The sequence below is a fragment of the Anabrus simplex genome, chromosome 1, assembly GCF_040414725.1.
Source record: "Anabrus simplex isolate iqAnaSimp1 chromosome 1, ASM4041472v1, whole genome shotgun sequence".
NCBI lineage: Eukaryota > Metazoa > Arthropoda > Insecta > Orthoptera > Tettigoniidae > Anabrus > Anabrus simplex.
In genome coordinates, this window is record NC_090265.1 from 1,505,943,255 (window position 1) to 1,505,966,163 (window position 22,909).

Consider the following 22,909-nt stretch of genomic DNA (forward strand, 5'->3'; position numbering starts at 1 on the left):
ATCTATAATGGATGTTACGAGATGGTAGAAAATTCAATATTATCCCATACTTGGATAATCATGGTAAACACTTCAGCTGTTATATAGCGAACAAAAACCAAAGCTAACAGAATGCAAGGAAGAAAATAATACAGTCAAATAAAAACGTGAACATAATCGTATCACTGTGCCTACGAAAACTATGTGACACTGTTGTCAGAGGAATACTGACCTGCAGCACATATATTAAAGAATTCTTGTTATTAATAATATAACTCACATAATACTCAACCTTAGATGACAGAACTTTATCAGTTAACGTTTGCATAATAGTCCTCACTATGCATTGAAATTGTTAGAGAGATAGTTCTTCGATATCAACGTGGCTGCGAAAACTGCTCTGTGAAGTATTTCAGCTTAAACACCAATTATATACATTTTACATTAAGGAGTTCTTAGATTCTTTAATGCAAAACAGTTAATTGGTAAGTATGCAATCTGATTTATAAATAACATTTCACAACTTATATACGAGTATAAAGTTCCAATAGCAATAGATCATCTCGACCTCAGTAAGAGATATTTCGAATTAAAATACTTTTAATCACTCAAAACAACACAGTCTATTTCTTTGTCATCAGTTTTAGCAGAAGTTACATGAGAGTTAGAGCTTGAAGGTTTTGGAGAAAGACTGGTTTCAGACTTCTTACTCTCATGCAACTTAGGTATTTCATGACCAACAGAAACAGACATTAAGATTGGAACTCTCTTGCGTGGCTTATCTGCTGGTAAGGATGAGTGAGTTTCTTTCGGGATAAAAGAATGCAGTCTTTTTTGTGTTTTACAACCTGCCAATTTCGGTGTATGCTTTTTATTAGGTAATCCTTTCATATTATCACCTGGAGACTGAAGGAGCTGCTTTTGGAGTTCTTCAGATGTCATCTTCTTCGTGAATTTTGTGATAAGAGGAAGAACTTTTGTAGGTTTTTCAATAACTTCACAAGTGGGTGCAGGAGGGGTGACAGGATTCGAGAAGTCAAGTTCCCGCTTTGGAACAAGACAATAACTCCACGATTTATTGGGAAGTTTAAAATCCTCTAGTCCAAAGGACGCACGAATTTCAGCAGGGACATACCAACATGATCGACCCTGCATAACACCCTCTTCAGGACACGGTATCCATGAAGAAAGTTCTTTTATTTTATTTGCAATACTCTTCTTAGAAATACCGGTATCATTAGCAGGAACATTTGCACCGTTCTTTTCAGAGCTTTCTGATTTAACACTTGCACCGTCCTTCTCGGGGGTTTCTGGTTTAAAATTTGCACCATCCTTTTCAAACACTTCCGATTTCACTTCCTCAGTGATGCTCCCATCAGTATTTGAACAAGCAGCTTCTTTTTTCAAATAGGCAAGAAATTCCTTCACCAAGAATACTCGACCATTTACATTTCCATGTATGAGCTTGATCAAGGCAGGTGTAGCTAAAAAAAAAAAAAAGAAACAATTTCCCTTGAAACTATGCCACAGAAAGACAAATATAAAAATGTACAACTTAACATAAGGCCAAAAAAAAAAAAAGTTTACTGACAAACTTGTAGGCACATAAAGAACAATAATAGGTACATGGTACAAGAAATCATTGGCCAGAAACTTACCAGCTTACAAAAACATAGCAATAATTTATCTGAACCCTATTTTCGAACATTTCTTTGTGCTTTTCTTCACTTTGATTTTAAAATATTCAAAAAAGGATTTTAAATACAACAAACAAGAATATAAACACACACACTAATTCAAATGTGATAACTTAGCAAACACAATCTGGATCATTTCAAATTTTAGACCCTTATATTAAGATAATATTAAGAAAAGCATTTTCTACAAAACCAAGACAATTATTAGTAGACTCACAGTCCACATTTTATGGATACTATAGAAACTGGTTTATATGTAATTTAAGGGGAACAATTTGAACTCAAAACACTACTTGTGCTTTTCTTTTTAAAGTTTTATTAAAAGTCTTAGTAAAAAGTAACATCTTACAAAAATCTTGCTTCAACCAGCAGTTGGTTGTGGGGTGAGCACAGCGCTTAGCTGCGATTTCAGATGTCTATGGAATCCACAGTGTCAAAATGTACAGCATTGTGAAGCAATACACACACTGTTACAGACCAAGCATGAAACAATCGCCCACATGTCGCCACATTCAAGGCTGTCTCCCTCAAGCGAACACAGCGCTTACCCACTACTAACCAAGTTACATTGTTGGCAAGCTCTGCTCATGGTTACAGCTGATTTAATTACAGCAGTTGGTTTACTGGTAAAGAATATGAATGTTGAAGAGTGTGATATACGCAGGTGGCTTCAGGATTCAACCGATGATCCAAATCCAGATCCAAATGATAATATATCTCATATAGATATGAGACTGAATACTCCAATACTGAAGCTTCACAAGAAAGTATACACGAATGTGCGAGTGAGGTTACGACGAATGAAAAAGACTAATTCTAATTTCAATTCTGGGCCACTGTATACTGGATGTGGCAAGACTAACTGGAAAAATCATGCTTCCCAAAAAACAGGTGGAGGAATAAATGGAATGGAAGTTGTTCTTTCCCAGTGAAATGCTATACAGTCTCTCATAAATTCACAAATGTGCAGCTAAAGAAAATAACGGATGTGTTGGAGATGAATATAGAAGTGAAAGCTCTTCTTGGACTATTGTATCTAGCAGGTGATATGAAATCACCTCACCAGAATCTTCAATACCTCTGTGCTTCAGATGAGACATTTTAACCTTATGATGAGGTACAACTATTTTTAATTTGCATCAGCATGCACTTCAGTTCAATGACAACGCAACTAGGGCCAAGAGGAAGAGACTCAATACACTCGTGGCCAACAGGGAAGATTTTAGCAGTTCGCGAAACATTGTCAGGACATGTTCAGTGCCCCAGAATACAGTATGTAAATGAAGACCAAAATGCTGAGCTTCTGTGAACGGTGTAATTTCAGGCAGTACATGCTGAGAAAACGACCAAAATATGGCCCAAAAGTAATGCAAATGGCTGATGTATTATGCTGCCAATATGGAGATCTACTCAGGCAAACAGCACGAAAGTCCATTTTGTATACCGAACAAACCTCATAGCTTCATCAAAAGGCTAGCAGACCCAATTATGGGACATGGTAGAAATGTAACCATGGACCTCTGTTAACCTGGTCAACGAACTGGCGAGTGAGACGAATATGATCACTGTTGGTACTATTTGGAAGATAAATGGGAAATTCCAGCAGTGTGATAAATACAAGGCAAAGGGAGGTTTGCAACAGTTTGTTTGCCTTAAGAGCAAATGCTATTCCAAAGAAGTACAGAAATGTTTTGATGATATCATGCTAGGATGATCTGAAGATGGAAAGAAAAATTCAGAGCTGAAGTAAAGTCTGTGAAAAGTGCTACAAAGATACAAAGTATTATTTTTGTCTTGAAAAGAAGAACTGAAAAACAACAGCAAGGTTGTGGAGACTGTCTGAAAGCTATCTATCCCGGTATGTACGCTACGCCATGGGAACACTGAACAGGAGGACAATAGCGACAGTGGTTACAAGTGGACACATCATCATTTCACTCAGACAGATAACTACAGTACACTTGTTTTATTCTTTGATTTGACAGTCTTATGGACACTAGTTATGTTTTCTTTTGTTGTAAATACCAAGAAAATGTTACTGCACAGAGACAATTATTACTGGTGAAGGTCTATTGTTGAAACATGCTTTAATTTTCAGTAATAAGAAACTGAAAACATTCAACTTAACCTATTCTGCACTTTTCATGTAATATATAAGCAGGTGATTGTAATATATTTCTTCCTTCACCCTAATAAATATATCTATACCCTATCCAAAACAGTATAATGAGAAAATAAAACAATGGATGTAACAGATGAGAGACATGAATAATTACAACTGCAAGAAGTCCAACGGTGAGCGCTGCGGTTGTTACGAACTGTTACTATGATGTTATCATCTGTTATTAGATTATTACAGTACTCTGACAGCATATGGTGACAGTATGTTTGGCTGAGGTTACAGTTCAATGATAGAGTACTGCTGTAACATCAATACTACTGATAATAATAATAATAATAATAATAATAATAATAATAATAATAATAATAATAATAATAATAATAATAATAATCAAAATAATAATAATAAGTAAATACTTTTGCGGGCAGTGGAATGTACCCCAGAGGGATCCGGGACATAAGGATGTAACAAGATATACAATGAAACGAAAAGATAATTTCAATAATGATAACAATAACCTTTTACTTGAATAGATATATGTATGTGTACATAACCGACCAGTGGGTACAAGGCATAACAAATCGATGGATAATTGAGACAAATTTTGAAAGTTCGTGAACCATGGGCAACGGCTGAGTGGCCTAGTAAGTGGTCCTGAGAGTCGGGATACCAGTTGCTATGGAATGGGAGTGGGCATCTTGGACATATTCTGAGTCATGGCCCTCCTTGTGCTCAGGCGGCTAGGACTATACAATTCACCGGTGGTCCATAACCCGTTAGAGGAGAGATCCTCATTTGGACTATGTGCAAGTAGGGCAGCATCCTGCTTCATGAATTTACCGACCTCAGAACATTTTAAGCAAGCCTCGGACCTATGGGAGTAATGGAGTCCCACTCCCATTTGACAGGCGAGGGACTCCTTGGAAACACCTTGGCGAATGAAATGGAATTCGATGGGGAGCTATTAATATCAATGGGGCTTATGGAAGAAAGAAAGTATAACTGGCTGAGTCAACAAAGAGGATGCATCTGGATGTGCTAGGAGTACGTGATATTCGGATAAGGGAAGATAACGAGGAAGAGATAGGAGATTATAAAATGTATTTGACGGGTACTAGAAAGGGAAGGGCAGAGTCTGGGATAGGGCTCTTTATCAGGAATACCATTGCACACAACATAGTTCCTGTTAGGCACGTAAATGAGCGAATGATGTCGGAAGATTTGTCAGTTGGAGGAATTAGGACTAGAATTGTCTCCATGTATTCACCATGTGAGGGTGCAGATGAGGATGAAGTTGACAAGTTTTATGAAGCACTGAGTGACATCGTGGTCAGGGTCAACAGCAAGGATAGAATAGTACTAATGGGCAATTTCAATGTGAGAGTTGGGAATAGAACTGAAGGACACTAAAAGGGTGATTGGTAAATGTGGGGAATATATGGAAGCTAATGGGAATGGGAAGCGTTTGCTGGACTTCTGTGCTAGTATGGGTTTAGCAGTTACAAATACATTCTTCAAGCATAAGGCTATTCACCGCTACACATGGGAGGCTAGGGGTATCAGATCCATAATAGACTATATCTTAACAGACTTCGAATTCAGGAAATCTGTTAGGAATGTACGAGTTTTCCGGGGATTTTTCGATGATACAGACCACTATCTGATCTGTAGTGAAATAAGTATCTCTAGGCCTAAGGTAGAGAAAGTGAAATCTGCCTGCAAACGAATAAGGGTAGAAAATCTCCAGGACGAGGAAATTAGAAGTACATGGATATGATTAGTGAGAAGTTTCGAACAGTAGACACTAAAAGTTCAGGATACAGAAAGTGAATGGGTGGCATACGGGGATGCTATAGTAGAAACAGCAAGGGAATACCTAGGAACAACTGTGTGTAAAGATGGGAAAAAGCGAACATTTTAGTGGAATGATGAATGAACAGCTTGTAAACGTAAAAAGAAGGCTTATCAGAAATGGCTCCAAACAAGGGCTGAGGCAGACAGGGATTTGTACGTAGATGAAAGAAACAGAGCGAAACAAATAGCTGTTGAATCCAAAAAGAAGTTATGGGGAGATTTTAGTAATAACCTAGAAAGGCTAGATCAAGCAGCAGGGAAACCTTTCTGGACAATAAAAAAGAATCTTAGGAAGGGAGGAAATAAGGAAATGAACAGTGTTTTGAGTAATTCAGGTGAACTCATAATAGATCCCAGGGAATCACTGGAGAGGTGGAGGGAATATTTTGAACATCTTCTCAATGTAAAAGGAAATCATCCTGGTGGTGTTGCGAACAGCCAAGCTCATGGGGAGGAGGAAAATGATGTTGGTGAAATTATGCTTGAGGAAGTGGAAAGGATGGTCAATAAACTCCATTGTCATAAGGCAGCAGGAATAGATGAAATTAGACCTGAAATGATGAAGTATAGTGGGAAGGCAGGGATGAAATGGCTGCATAGAGTAGTAAGATTAGCATGGAGTGCTGGTAAGGTACCTTCAGATTGGACAAAAGCAGTAATTGCTCCTATCTGCAAGGGAACAGGAAGAATTGCAACAACTATCGAGGTATCTCGCTGATTAGTATACCAGGCAAAGTTTTCACTGGCATCTTGGAAGGGAGGGTGCGATAAGTGGTTCAGAAGAAGTTGGATGAAAACCAGTGTGGTTTCAGACCACAGAGAGGCTGTCAGGATCAGATTTTCAGTATGCACCAGGTAATTGAAAAATGCTACGAGAGGAATAGGCAGTTGTGTTTATGTTTCGTAGATCTAGAGAAAGCATATGATAGGGTACCGAGGGAAAAGATGTTCGCCATAGTGGGGGACTATGGAATTACAAGTAGATTATTAAAAGCAATCAAAGGCATTTATGTTGACAATTGGGCTTCAGTGAGAATTGATGGTAGAGTGAGTTCTTGGTTCAGGGTACTTAAAGAGATTAGACAAGGCTGTAATCTTTCACTTTTGCTGTTTGTATTTTACATGGATCATCTGCTGAAAGGTATAAAATGGCAGGGAGGGATTCAGTTAGGTGGAAATGTTGTAAGCAGTCTGGCCTATGCTGGTGACTTGGTCTTAATGGCAGATTGTGCCGAAAACCTGCAGTGTAGTAATATCTTGGAACTTGAAAATAGGTGCAATGAGTATGGTATGAACATTAGCCTCTCGAAGACTAAATTGATGTCAGTAGGTAAGAAATTCAGCAGAAGTGAATGTCAGATTGGTGATACAAAGCTAGAATAGGTCGATAATTTCAAGTATTTAGGTTGTGTGTTCTCCCACGATGATAATATAGTAAGTGAGATTGAATCAAGGTGTCGTAAAGGTAATGCAGTGAGCTCGCAGCTGGGATCAACTGTATTCTGTAAGAAGGAAGTCAGCTCCCAGACAAAACTATCTTTACATCGGTCTAGAACAACTTTGCTTTACGGGAGCGAAAGCTGGGTGGACTCAGGATATCTTATTCATAAGTTAGAAGTAATAGACATGAAAGTAGCAAGAATGATTGCTGGTACAAACAGGTGGGAACAATGGCAGGAGGGTACTCAGAATGAGGAGAAAAAGGCTATTTTAAGAATGAACTCGATGGATGAAGCTGTACACATAAACCGGCTTCGGTGGTGGGGTCATATGAGGCGAATGGAGGAGGATAGGGTACCTAGGAGAATAATGGACTCTTATGGAGGGTAAGAGAAGTAGAGGTGAACCAAGATGACGATGGTTAGACTCGGTTTCTAACGATTTAAAGATAAGAGGTATAGAACTAAATGAGGCCACAACACTAGTTGCAAATCGAGGATTGTGGCGACATTTAGTAAATTCACAGAGGCTTGCAGACTGAATGCTGAAAGGCATAACAGTCTATAATGATAATGTATGTATATAGTTAATCCGGGTCCACAGATGTACAAACACTTACGCCAAAATCGTTAACAGCACACGCTCACCCACGATCAACCGCATAAAGAACTTGACCACGATGAACGGAGGGTTAATGAAGATTTTACCCGTATGTTCCCAACTGACACTTATAATGGACCTTTTTTCTTCTTACTGGATTTTTTGAACAGTACTTAATTCAGAAAGAATGTACAAACACACTACTAAAAATTCCATATAAACATGAATAATTACCACCATCGAATTAACTCCACGCCCCAATTTTAGGAAATGAAATTTGGAGAAAGAAAGCTCACTTTTTTGTATTATTTCATACAGCTGTTAAATATTTATATTGAAAACTGTAATAACTACAGTATAATAAATGATAAATTATGAAACAACTCGTGTGGTAATCTTCAAATACAGATGTCTGGTCTGCATTACCAGTTCACGAGAGTAAATACAAATTTCTCTGGTGCAAGTCCATAGCAAATCTGCAAAAAGTCAATGTCTTTTTCTTCACAATTTGCTGGTGGATGTTATGCAATGACTGCTTTTCTAAGAAAACTGGTTATTTCTGTAAAAAACAGCATGTAAACTTGCCTTAAAACCTATAATTTTTAACTCTCTTGCTTTTGCCATAGCTTTTAACTGACACACTTCACTCAAGATCACATGAACAAACTTTTTGAAAACTTTGCATTTTGTCTGCAAAATGCCTGGTCATTACCATTTGTCTGTTCAAGATGAGTTTTATATTTCCTCAAATCATCTACTGCCATCCTAAACACACATTACTACTTGAAGTGACGCCACACAAATGATGTGATATGTACGCAGGGATCTGCTCGCTTGTGGCAGAAACAGACTTAACAACAAAGTGAGCAGAAAAATACAAACTTCCATATTTCTGTATGTCAGGAGCACTGTACCAAATCTGACACAAATAATAACTCTACCCCAACTTTTTGCTGACAAATTTTGAAAAAAATATGTGGGGATTATTCACTTGTATACAGTACTTTTGACAAACCAGCCCTATGACATGGCACTGAGACGTGAACTTGAAGAAATGCAGACATCTCCAGAATCACAGCACATGAAATGAAATATATCCACGAAACAGCAGGCTACACAAAAGAGGACCATAAAATAAACAAGGATGTGCTGAAAGTTGAAAATCAAGCCGATAACCGACTATACCTACAATTATGAAGCAAACTGGAAGTGCCATGTCTAAATGATGGAAACTGGAAGATCAGCAAAGGAAATGAAATGGTGTATGGCTTTCAGTGCGAGGAGTGTTCCGAGGACAAGTTCGGATCGCCTGATGCATGTGTTATGATTTGACCCCCCGAGGCAACCTGCGCGTTGTGATGAGGATGAAATGATGAGGACAACACATACACCCAGCCCCCGCATCAGCAAAATTAACCAATTATGGTTAAAATTCCTGACCCTGCCAGGAATCAAACCTGGGACAACAGTGACCAAAGGCCAACACGCTAAACATTTAGCCATGGAGCCAGACATCAGCAAAGGAAATTCTTCACTATCAACTCGAGGAAAAAAAGATCCATAGAATATCTGATGAAACGATGTGAGTGCAAGACCGTAACAGGCTAATACGATGGTAAATCATTTAACAGAATTAAGACAGTCTCTCTTTGTGGTAACTGTCCGACTGGCTGGCTGAATGGTCAGCGTACTGGCCTTCGGTTCAGAGGGTCCCGGGTTCGATTCCCGGCCGGGTCGGAGATTTTAACCTTAATTGGTTAATTCCAATGGCCCGGGGGCTGGGTGTTTGTGCTGTCCCCAACATCCCTGCAACTCACACACCACACATAACACTATCCTCCACCACAATAACACGCAGTTACCTACAAATGGCGGATGCCGCCCACCCTCATCGGAGGGTCTGCCTTACAAGGGCTGCACTCGGCTAGAAATAGCCACACGGAATTATTATTATTATTGTGGTAACTGCTAGCTGATTCATGATCTCTCTAAATCTCTGCACATTATTCACTGCATTAAATGTTTTTCACATGGTAATCCAAAATCCTAGACACAGGAACTTAAGGTTTATCAGTCCAAAAGACATGCTATGCTGTCACCAACAGGACTGACAGAGGGATATCAAGTGATGGAACTATATGTCTCTGCAAGGTGGAAGGACACACACAATGTTCAGATGTTTCATGTATGGTGAACATTACGATAATCCTTTAATCATGTAGTGAATCCAGATCTCTCAGCACTTTCCATCAATACGCGAGTTTTCTCATGTTTTCACTGCCTCCAACATAGTTGTACAATACACCTGAAGGATCCAAATAGTGGCAAATGTACTGAAACAACCGGTTCTCTTTAGTAGTCTTCCACTCTTCTTAAACATTGCTAAAAGCATTATTGTACCATCCAAAGACGTTGATAACATTACACACCTCATGTGATTGTTCTCACAAGGACATTAATGGTCCTAACAGTGCATCTCATCCAACACTCACAACCCAAATACATCATTGCATTTTCTAGTATAATAGATCCTGTATGTTCAATCAAATGGAAGGGATAAACATTCAACTTGAGACAAACAACACTTTTTTTCCCTTTTTTCCCTAGTGGCTTTACGCCGCACTGACACAGATAGGTCTTATGGTGATGATGGGATAGGAAAGGCCTAGGAGTTGGAAGAAAGCGGCCATGGCCTTAATTAAGGTACAGTTCCAGCATTTGCCTGGTGTGAAAATGGGAAACCACGGAAAACCATCTTCAGGGCTACCGTCAGTGGGATTCAAACCCAGTATCTCCTGGATGCAAGCTTACAGCCGCGTGCCCCTAACTGCACGGTCAACTCGCCTGGTGAGACAAACAATAAGGATGAATGTTGGCCTCAATAATAATTATTAAATTAATGTCGTAATGGTCCACCTTTCAATACTATAATATGCAATATTTTGAATTACATTATCTAGGGACTAGTTTCGGCCTGGGCTTGCCACCTTCAGCCTTAATGTAAAACATCTAATAACTAAACAAATGTACGAACACACAACTGACATAAAACAAATGAACAAATATGCAATTGACATTAAAAAATGGGATGAAATTATGAGTAAATTTGAAAAAATAAATTAGGCTCTAAATTCTTAGCACCTTGAGTATGCTCATCATCCAGCCTCTTTCATGTACTAATATTCATAAAACTGTTAGTTCCATCACTGCTAATCATTATAGTTTAAATTGTAAAACGGGAACTGGTTAAGGGGGCATGGGAACGGGAAAAGGAAGGTGCCTCAAGACCCGACAGACAATCAGACCCGGACAAGTAGGAGAGGAATTGGTCAGATTGTGAGCAGAACAGACCAACCATGCCCAGTTATCATCTTGAGGATAGGCGAGAATTTTTCATATTCAACAGTCAAGCAAGCCACTCATTCATGAATAGGACTGTTGCCAGATTACTAGCACCTATGAAGTCTGACCATCTCGGAACGGTAGTGGGAGCAGCAGATGGGGTAACCGATTCCATCCAAGGACGGACTAACCTAACCGCTAAATGCATGGACCTGCCTATTGTAATTAACGTTGCAGTGATTCGGAACATAATACCTGACATCATATTAGGTCATGACTTCTGGTACTATACAAGGTGATCCTAGACTATGCAGCTCATTAAGTCTTTTTGGGAAAAGACAGACGGATGAGGGTTGTCTAGCACGATGGAAACCTCCGGACTGGCAAGGACGTGGAAGTCGACATAGACCTGGGATATATCCAGTTCCATACCTGAGAGGCAAAAGGGCGTATGTCCATTTTTTGTGATTCTGAGTTACGGCCAATTTTGTGTTTGGTATTATCAACCGGATCTATGGAATAAAGGCGGTTGTCTTGTTGTCATTCCCTGTGGATTTAGAGTGTAGCATAAAGGCGATAGTCCAGAGTGCTTTTAGGACGGAAATGGCGCATGTGGGACATCATCCTCTTGCAGAAAACATTTTAGTGCAGCAAGATCGCATGTGGGGCATCTGCCTTTTTTCTTCTAAGTAATTTCTCCGCGTGAAGGAGGAGTCAATGGACATTTGCCTTATGCCTACATTATTGGAGTATGATAATGAAGTGTGCTTATTAGTGTGAACGTTATTGTTTCCTGTTACGGAAATATAAAAGACCTGCATTATCACATGCAAATTTGCGTAAAAACAGTGAAATATTATAACCCACAAGAAGTTAAAAGTTTTGTGAGTCTTCTGTGTTTGAAGGTATGCAAAATGAATAGTTTTTCAAGAGAAGATGATATTGCAAAATGTTCTGAACAAGCATGCGAGGCGAGAGGTAAATAGCCTATATTTATATTTCTTACTGAAGAGTTCTGTATTAACCTTCCTTTTGTTACTGACTATGCTTTGTGGAGTTATGCCCTAATCACCAACTTCAAAGTATAGAATGAAGTAATACTAACTTCAACCAGATTAAAATTGGATCAAATTAACGTATGTTGTATTATTAGTAGTATCTTAATCACCATTATTATTACAGTTTTAGTGCAATTTATCGATATTAAACTTATCTCCTAAATTTCCACTACAAATATCGCATATTGCTAGAGTCTAGTTCTTGGGACCAGAAATGTCAGATAATAGGAACCTTGGTGAAGTAAGTTCTAAGAAATGGACACAGAACTCATAAAGAAATGGGTAGTTTTAAAGAGAGAAGAAAGATGACAATACTCTACATGGGAAAATAAAACATGAAATAATTCCTGTGGGTAAAATTATGCTTTTGAATATGCTGTATGTCAATGACAAGTTTGTCAGGGTTTCTATTTACAAAAATGGTTACATGTGATCGAAGAGGGAAATCTACGCCAACAAATAAAATACCAGAGGCAGTTAAACAAAGTGTAAAATCTCACATTTCAAAATACTCACAATATCAGAGTCATTATTCCAGACAAAGGACAGAAATGAAGTATCTTGGGCCTCATCTTAATATTTCAATTAAGTACAGAGCATACATCAAAGTACGAAAGGAAAATAACATCGCTGAAGAAAATCTATCGTAATCTATAATCTTCTTTCCATATTGACGAATTACACAATTAGAAATAGGAAAGGATTTCCACCTATCAATACTTATTTATTGCATTTATTATGGTACAGGACCAGTTTCGACCCCTTACATAGGGTCATCTTCAGCTGAACCACACATTCACATCGATGTCATGAAGCTATGATTAAGATTACATAATGTACACATATACCTCATAACTAACGTTTTTTAAAAACATAACTTAAGAATAGCATTTAAAACTACACACAACAGTACCAACATCATACACAACATCAGGACAATCAACAGCAACAACAAATACAACCACTCAGGGGTATACCGTATCAAATGCAATAATTGTGAGACAAGCTATGTCGGACGTACCGGTAGAAACTTCCTAACCCGATATAATGAACACATAAATGTGGTAAAACACAATCATTTTTCCTCAATAGGCCAACATGTCGAAGACTATAAACACAGTTTCACAAACATCGAGAACGACATGCAAATCCTGAACATAAACCCCAACAGAAGAATTTTACATCACTCTAGATCAGTATACCAATCCAAATTACAACATAAATGAAATTACAGAAAAAACTAACATCATCTTCAATACAGTTATCCCCGCCCTAAAAAAAACTCTTACCTTAAGATAATCAATAAACAGAACACGACACGCGACAGAGAAACATCAAACAACACACCTAGCTCCACCCCTACCCATACAACAGCAACTCTCCCTACCCCTCCCTCCCTTTCCCTCACAGCAGCTAGTGATGAGCCCAAGAAGAACACGAAGTAGTACACAACAAGCTCGCATATCAAACACAACTCAGCCACACCAATAACAGTAAGTACATATTCAAATTAGCACACACAACCCTTAGACATTCCTCCAACATAAAATATCACTCATAGCTCAATCTTATCTTCCACAGATAATATAACATCACTGCACAGCTACAAATGGGAATAGGAGCCGTTACTTTGAACCCAATGTCACCCAAATTTTATGGACGTCACAGGACAACATATTCAATTTTAAGATAAAGCAACATGATTCAACACACAGCAGAGCTGAACATATTTTAGCCTAATTCTATCCATACACCTGACACCCTTTTTTAAAATTGGAAAGTGTTTTATTCTTTGTATATACATAAAGACAAAATCTTTTATTCATACAATGTCACAATTTTACAAGCAAATCATATCATTTAAACTCCAGGAATAGCAACCGATGTGTACAACTATGTAAATAAGACTTGAACACAGAAGTCGACCAACGAATTGAACAACACGCAAGACACGAACGTTCATGTGCATGAAGTGTTCCTATTATATTGTATTCATCTTATATATATATACTTAAGAAAATGGAAATTGCAACACAATGAAGGCATATCATTTGTGTTGATTTTCAAGATATGGAACGATGCCATGTAGGTATGTGAACGATCAAAGTTTCAGACCCATTGGATTGTTGCTACAGGTCTCCCTACGTGATTGGTCGTGGAGGAATCAACTCCAGTATACGGACTCTGGTGTAGTGTAGTTGAATTGCAGTCTGTGCAGTGAAGTGTTCCCCGTCAAACATGCTTCGACGACAGAGAAGAGCACGCTATCAACAACTGTCACCGTTTGAGAGGGCTCGGATAATGGGGCCGTGTGAGGCTGGATTATCGCTAAGGACTGTCGCTGCACATGTTGGCAGACAGTCATCTACGGTACAATGTGTATGGCAGCAGTGGTCAAATGAAGGTACCCACACTCGTAGACCTGGCACAGGCCCAGTGCGACAGACAACTGTGAGAGCGGATCGCCGCATCATTCGGATGGCCCGGATGGAACCCCATGCAACAACAACGCAAATTCGAGCAGCTGTGGCACCCCACGTTACACAACAAACAGTTGGTAATCGCCTGCGTGCAGCTGGCTTACGAGCCCGTGTCCCTGCAGAAGGTGTTCCATTGACCCCACAACAGCGACATGTAAGGCTGGCCTGGTGTCGAGAAAGATCGACGTGGGTCGACGAATGGCATAGGGTCGCCTTTAGTGATGAATCGCGCTTCTGTCTTGCTCGCAGTGATCGCCGGAATCGTGTGCGCCGACGTACCGGGGAGAGGGGTTGCCCAGATCTTATTGTCGAGAGGCACACAGGGCCAACACCAAGCATTAAGGTCTGGGGAGCTATTGGCTTTAATGTGAAATCACAATTAGTGCTTGTTGAGGACACTAAGATTGCTCGACAGTATGTTGATAAGAGTACTCAATCCAGTGGTTGTCCCTATGATGAACATTGCTAATGGGATGTTTCAGCAGGACAATGCCCGGGTTCACACTGCACGCATCTCCAGAGAAGCTCTCCACGACATCACAACCTTAGAATGGCCCGCCAGATCCCCGGACCTCAGTCCTATTGAGCATGTGTGGGACATGATGGGTCGACAACTGGCCAACCGTCCTCGGCCACCCACAACTCTGGGACAACTGACCCGTGCAGTGCAGCAAGCATGGGCCACAATTCCTCAGGAAGCGATCCAGGCCCTTATTGACTCCATGCCTCGACGAATTCATCACTGTATTGCAGCTCGCGGTGGGCACATCCTGTATTGATTGTTGTCCAAACTTGCAGTCAGAGGGACCTGAAAGTGTTATCATCGAAGCACAACCGAAAATTCGTCCTGCGTGTTCAATTGCAGCAACGTAGCACCACTCCTTCTGGGTGTTGAAATTTCCATTTTCTTCAGTGTATATAAGTTAGTTTTAAGTAGAGATGTGTTTTATAAACTAATTTTAAGAACTAAAACATATCATTTTAGACATAAAATTGCATTGACGCACATAGTGATATACACGCCAGATTCCGTTTCGACATGCCCCATTTGGATGTGATCAAATGTTTGTCATATGGCATTCCCTAGACAATGTAATCTTAATCATAGCTTCACAACATACATGTGAATGTATGGTTCAGCTGAAGATGACCCTATGTAAGGGGTCGAAACCGGTCCTGTAACACAATAAATACAATAAATAAGTATTGATAGGTGGAAATCCTTCCCTATTTCTAATTGAAGAAAATCTAGCCAAAGAATGGGTATATAGAAATATTTTCAACAAAGATTTCAATCTCTCTTATCCGTTCCCTAACAAAGATACTTGCGATGATTGTGATTGGTTCAAAAAATAATTCAAAGATGCTAAACATGAGGAGGAGAAGCAGAAAACTGTCAAAGAATTGGAAATGGAAAATCACCACACGGAAGCTGATGACAGGTACAGCTTTAAGAAGAAAGGTACAGGAAATGCAAGTAAGAGAACAATCACAAAGGACCTTCAGAAATGTCTTCCTACACCCTGCCTATCAAACTGTCGATCACTTTATTTGTGCAAGCTCTGGACACTGAATTTGATAATGAAGACACCGCTTCAAATGATGGTTACTGTATGCTGTGGGATGAAACAATTGCAGGGAGAAGAGATAATGGAATAGCTTCTTGCTTACTGAAGTGGATTCAGTGCCATTTGTCGGATCAAACTCGGGTGTTAACAGTGCGGTCCGATACTTGAGCCGGTCAGAACAGAAACATTCAAATTTCTCTCATGTACAACTGGCTTCTGACACAGTTCCCATAACTTCAAGAGATCAACCATAAATTTCTTCTGAAAGGCCACACACACATGGAGGTGGACAGCATTAATTCAACCATTAAAAGGAAAAGGTTGAAACTCACCAACTTGGAGATTGCTGTACCATGTGTTTGGGCTCAATTGATCAGAACATGCTAGGTAAAAAGTCTCTTATAGCCCATGAAATGCTATGTAACAATATCAAAAATTTTACATCTTTAAATGAAAAATTTGGATCCCCTTTCACAAATCGCAAGAAATCTACTACAGGCGAAATATTTCTAATCTCAAAAGTTGGATGGCTAAAGGTTTCAGCTGACAAACCTGGAATTATTGCCTACAAGACATCCTTCAACGACACCTGTTTTCAAGAAATTGTTATCAGAAGACCGTAGAAATGCTCTCCTATTACCCAAGGTAATGATTATGCTTGTTGTTTAAAGGGCCTAACGTGCAGGTTATTGGCCCCTCTCCTGTTAACAAATGAAATTCCAACCATATGAAGCGGACCCAAATCAATTAGTTCAGCCAAATACACAGACCTGCAAATGTTAACTCAATGGATTCCATGGCCATACAGTGCATTTTACAGTCATCTCCAGTGTTGCCAACTTATATTTTCAAGATCCGCTAAATACTACTGAAAATCCGCTAAAATTCTGCTAGGAAATCCGATCTGAAATAATGAGCAATAAAAATGAGCAATAATAATAATAAATAACAATAAATAATACTAAAAATAAAAGGAAATGTCTGTACTCACCTGATCTGTGAGTTTCACTGGGATTAACCCCCTGCCTGCGAGCCGGCGAGCTAAAACTTGTAGGCGTTTTAGTGCCGGGTGCAAACTAGGTGAATCCCCTACCTCAAGACCCACACACAAAACAGGCCTGTTCATTAAACGGTCTTCCTTCATAGCATAAATATAAATGCTACTCTCTCACAGTTTCATTATCTGTCGTCATTCATCAGCTAAGATATAAGTACCCTTTCCCCACGCATTTGAATTTTATGATACCATGATCTTATAACATCAAATCCAAATAACATGTTTTCCTGATGTGACTGCTAGCTCCTGACAATAAATACGGAATAGCTTGGAGAAAGACTAGAGTACAAATTTAGAAAAACGTAAAATGGATAAAACACTAAATTCTGCTATAATAAATCTAGAATTCCGCCAAGAAATTCACTGTCCGCTAAATGATATATTTCTCCATCGACAGTCTTCTAATTCCGCCAAATTTTGCGGAAAATCCGCAAAGTTGGCAACACTGGTCATCTCCCTTATAGAGGAGGAGACAAATATCCTAGCGATGAGTGACTTCTACAGACATAAATTGAAATTCACTGGAGAACATTTCATTCGGGAAAGTTCAGTAACAATATTGTAAAAAAATATAAAAAATTCTTAATGTGATAATTATTATAAAGTTTTGTGTGTGCTATATTATATTTTTCTTGTTCATTTAGCTACAGAATGGATATAAATTGATATTATAAACAGTTATTTACCTATTAACTTACTTTTACAGCATCCAGAAGTTTAATAAGAAATTAAGAAAAGTGTATGTCCATTTACACGGTTTACCCAAGAAAATTTAGATTGGAATTTATGAATATGTATTTATTTAACATCACACACATATATATGATATGCAGAATAAATATATATATAGAACATTTACAATTCAACTGCATATGTATAATGAGCAATTGGCATAAATGTGCAGCCTGTTACTCTTTCTCGCTTATACTGTAAAATTACAAAGTGGACCTAAGCCCCTTTGCTTCTCAGGTACGGAGTTAATGCCCTTCAAGGCACCCGGCGATGGAATCTGAAGCTAGGAGCACCATTGTCCAGAGGGCGTTTCCACAAAAAAACACCAGAGCAAACCCAATGAACCTGTTCTTATGATCATCAAGAAGGAACTTGATCTGAGAGTAATCAACCAATGGCAAGAACAAGACAAGCCCTGTAGGACCATGATGCAGTGGATTAGGAGACAGCACACTGATAGTCAACACGTCCCAAGGGAATTCAAGATATACTACAAGAACTTCCGGGTTGACGGAGGACTTTTGATGTACAGATCTCACCTCTCCGACACGCCTGCAGTAGTGGTGATCTCTAGACAGCACATGACGGACATCCTTGAGAAGTTCCACGACAGCACTGAAGCCGGACATCCAGGAGGTGGAGAGACATACCAATCTATCTGATAAAGATTCTTCTGGATCAACATGTGGAAAGACATCCTTGATTATGTGAAAGGGTGCTACATTTGTGCCAGCACCAAGGCGAGCAACAGGAAGGCACATTCCAGTCAGCGAGGAAGACAGCCGCAATGCCCTAGGGAGGTCATAGCCCTGGACTTGATGGGTCCTTACCTTGGAACACCATGGGCTAAAACAGGACTCCTAGTAATCACCGACCTTTTCGCAAGATGGATTGAGGCCCTTCTGATACCAGAAGCCATGACGGGATGCATCACCAGTCTTCTACAAGATGAGGTATTCAGCCGCTACGGTTATCCACCATGCATTCTGTCAGACAACGAGAGTCAGTTCACGTCAAGGAAGTAGCAGCAAATTATGAATGAATGGGGTATGGAGCACTGGACAACCCGTATCTACAACCCAAGGGCCAATCCAACGGAACGAAGGAACCAGGAGCTAAAAAGGATGCTACGGGTCCACCTAATAGACAAGGAACATCGACTGTAGGACTGTCAGATACCGCAGTCACTCTTTGCCCTGCAACAACGCATCAACTGTGTCACTGGCTATTCCCCAGCGAAGCTGTTCTTTGGTCAACAGCAATACGGTACCGGGGATTGGTAGATTTTTCCACCATCCACTTCTAGTCAAGATAATACAGCTGTTTCCCTAGCAGAGTGGCAGCATAAGCAGCAGGACACGAAGGAAAAGCAAGCTTTGGCTGAGAAGACATCCCTTACCCAGGCCAAGGCTCAAGATGTCGAAGAGACCCAGATCTTCCTACCAGGCCAACAAGAACTGTGTTGTAACCACCCAGTCAGTAATAAGATTGGAGGGTTTCACGCAGGTCTCGCACCTAAGTGGGTTCGTCCTGTTTTTTATTTCTAAAAGTTGGCAGCTATAACAACAAATTGCTTAAAATAAAACTTTTTTTTTCAATTTTTCTCAATGCATGTTTTGTTATTTTTAGTACATAATTCTCGGTACTTAAGTGCATACATGTACAGTGGAACCTCGATTCTCCGTTTTTGGAGGGACCATGGAAAATAAACGTACAACACGGGAAAATGGAAAATCCAGGAACGAATGAACCATCAACAATTTGGCTAAACATTTAAAAAAAAAGTAATTTGTATACTTATAATCTTACAAACGCCCCGAAACCAAAACCGAACTACAGCTCCAATGGGCCTTCCGCCTACCAAGGAAGATTATTTAATTCTTGGCTTTCGTCACATATATTGCGCCATGGTCTAAGTGAAAAAAGGGCAGGATAAAAGCCATACATACCTACAGTTAAAATGTGAATTGACCATTAAATTTAAACCAAACTTAAAAAACATAAAATGGTTACAAGAAAATGTACCTAATCACTCTCATTTATGACACATAGATATGAATAATATTTTATCACGCCAACACACACAACAAAACACATAGTAGTTTCCTTTATTAGACTGTAAAATAAACAGAAATTTGATTTTATAGGTATCTCTGAACACTTGGAGATTATGTTTATGTTTTTTGGCCATAATGTGAAAAGAAAATACCAGACACTGTCACCGACACAACTCCCTGAAGCACATTGAACTCATTAAAATTATGAAGTAGGAATGAAGAAAAATGCACTGAAATACGCAAAACGACCACATACAAAACAGGTCGGTATGTCTCGTACATTATTAACACAAGGCTTTGACAGGGGGAAAAGCACAGAACCACTAGAAAAAACACGTGGCCTACAACTCGACAACTCCAATGAAATTATGCACAAATTTAATTAGGATGCTCCCGGGACCACGTAATTTGAACGAATAATACGGGAAAACGTAGTTTCCGGGAACGTATAATCGAGGTTCTACTGTATGCAAATTTTGCAGGGGATATTTTTTAGTGCATATGACTCCTTCTCCTAGTAATAATTACCTCTTCTTAACTCTAATCAGAGGGGGGAAAGATCCCCTTGAAGAATAATGATATAATGGTCATGAATAGTGTGAAACTGAAAGATTTCGTAGGTTTTCTAAACCTAATAGAGTCAGTGTCAGAAGAGAACAAGTTGATCATTAGAGGTCCCATAGGAAAGACGAGCCTGGCACAAGTAAGTGGAAGCAATCCTATCCTAGATTCAACTAGGACTCCCATGTTGAGAGACTTGCGTGTGGTTTTTTTTTTAAATGGGAGTGTGAACTCGGCAATGATGAGCAGCAGGAGCAATGTACACATTTTAGAGTATTCCTCCTTTATATTATAGCAATAGCGATCCATCTAGCGAAGTCTCTAATAAACTAAGTATCATGAAAGCTTTCATTTCATGCAAAAAGGTCAGTCTTCCAGACCAACTTGTAAATGCAATCAATATAATCAATATAACCAACATAAGAACAAAACTAAGTACGCTGAAATCATATTGTAAACACCAACCTTCTTCAGGAAATTTTCTTTTCTTTGGCCCTGGAACATTCTCTTTTGGTGGACTGTTGTCTCTTGATTCCGATTCTGGCACAGATGTGACTATAGGTTTATCACGAAATACTGCTCGATGAGAACTAAGGAGTTGCATTAATCTCGAACCAACTGTAAGAGAAACGAGACATTAAATCAACATGAATTTTTCTAGTTATATATTCAAAAATATCATTTTGAGACCAGAGAAGGGCCAGTCAACTCTGAATTAAATTCTATAATCCCTTATACAAGGCATGATAAATACAGTTACAACCTATCTTAAACAGAATTGCAAGGGAGCAGGAAACCTTTCGGAATTGCAAGGGAGCAGGAAACCTTTCTGCTAACTCCAGGTTTCTAATTAATGATGGTGTACTAGAAAATAGAGTATAATTTCCATTTATTCACACCATACACATGAAAACATGTCAAACATTATTAGAATACTTTAATCAAATCACTTTCCTTACCAGTAGAGTACACACTTGAATGCACATCAAATAAATCAAACACTGATAAGTTTTCTTACTGGCACCATATTATACATTCTCCAGCAGTCAAACAAAGTTTTCTCAATGACCACTCCAATAATTGCAGGTGAAGGCTTACCATGACCCACAATACATTCTGCACTTAGCAGGCTGCTGGAGTGCGGACCAGCCGGGAAGGCGGTGCGCAGAACACAATGATGTCAAAGCACTACACCTCTCCACACTCCCGCCAATCAGAATCAGTGAAGCTTTGCCGGGTGAACTAGTAAGATGTGTGAGAGCATTTTGCACATTTTCAAGTGTAAAAGTAATTATCTAGATTGTGTTTCTGATTGTGATTGTCATGGAAGCAGAGGTAGGAAGTAAACGACAGGTTTTGCATAAGCAAATGCGTGAAGTAGTGTTCAAAGTACACCAGTACTTTGAAAACGTTAAGGAACGATAGAGGGGCGAGGCATAAGATGCTTGGGGTGATGGTGCCACATCGCAGGAACTAACAGAAGCAGCGTGCGATGTCAGTGTTCGTACAGTACAAAGAATTGTAAGAATTGTAAACAAAGCAAAGTCGTCCATTAAATTGTGAGGGACTGTAAGTTTATGTCCACCAGGGAAAAAAAATCCTTGCTGCCAGAAAACAGTAACAAATTTAGAGGACTTCGACAAAATCGTGTTGCGCCGTACAATTTTTGACATGTACGCTGAAGGGCAAATTCCAAAATTATTGAAACTTCTTAAGAAAATGAAAGAGGCAGTGGGTTTCAGTGGTAACATCACTCCTTTGAGTTTTAAGGAGCACAGGTTTCAAATATTAAAAAATGTAACGATGGACGTAAGATGTTAATGGAACGCAGTGATATTGCTGCAGCTAGAAGGACTATTCATGACATAAGACAGGACGGTAACTCTACTGTATTTTATTTAGACGAGACTTTCGTACACCAAAATCACACAAGGAAGGCATACTACGGGACCGGAGAACTTAAGGTTCCTGCGGGTAAGGGGGCTCGGCTTATCGTGTGCCATGTGAGATTAGCGTCCACAGGATTTGTACTGCAATGCAAATTAATTTTTCGTTCCAAATCGAAAAACAGTTCCACTGATTATCATTCGGACATGAATTCCACATTGTTTAAAAAATGGTTCCTAGAACAGTTACTTCCTAAAATCCTGCCGCATTCAGTAATTGTTATGGACAATGTAAGCATTCATTTGGCTCAATTAGAAAAAGCACCAAACAATAGCAAACGAAAGGCAGACATCGTATCCTGGTTGACTACGAATAAAATTCCTCACATAAATTCCCAAACACGAGCAGAACGATTGTGAAAGCACACAAACGCAGGTCTGTAAAGTATGAATTGGATTCCATCGCCACAGAAAAA

The 22,909-nt window shown here is 39.3% G+C and overlaps 1 protein-coding gene across 1 annotated transcript in view; it reads right to left on the reverse strand.

Annotated features, from left to right (window-relative positions):
- Nucleotides 1-252: 252 nt before the first annotated feature.
- The window catches only part of LOC136858449 (chromatin assembly factor 1 subunit A-B), a 123,205-nt gene continuing 100,548 nt past the window's right edge, over nt 253-22,909 (reverse strand). The window contains exons 11-12 of the mRNA XM_067137999.2: nt 21,013-21,165; nt 253-1,463 (exon numbers count right to left, since the gene is read on the reverse strand). Coding sequence (XP_066994100.2) covers nt 580-1,463; nt 21,013-21,165 — 1,037 coding nt within the window. The 3' untranslated portion in view covers nt 253-579. The remainder of the gene's footprint in view (nt 1,464-21,012; nt 21,166-22,909) is intronic.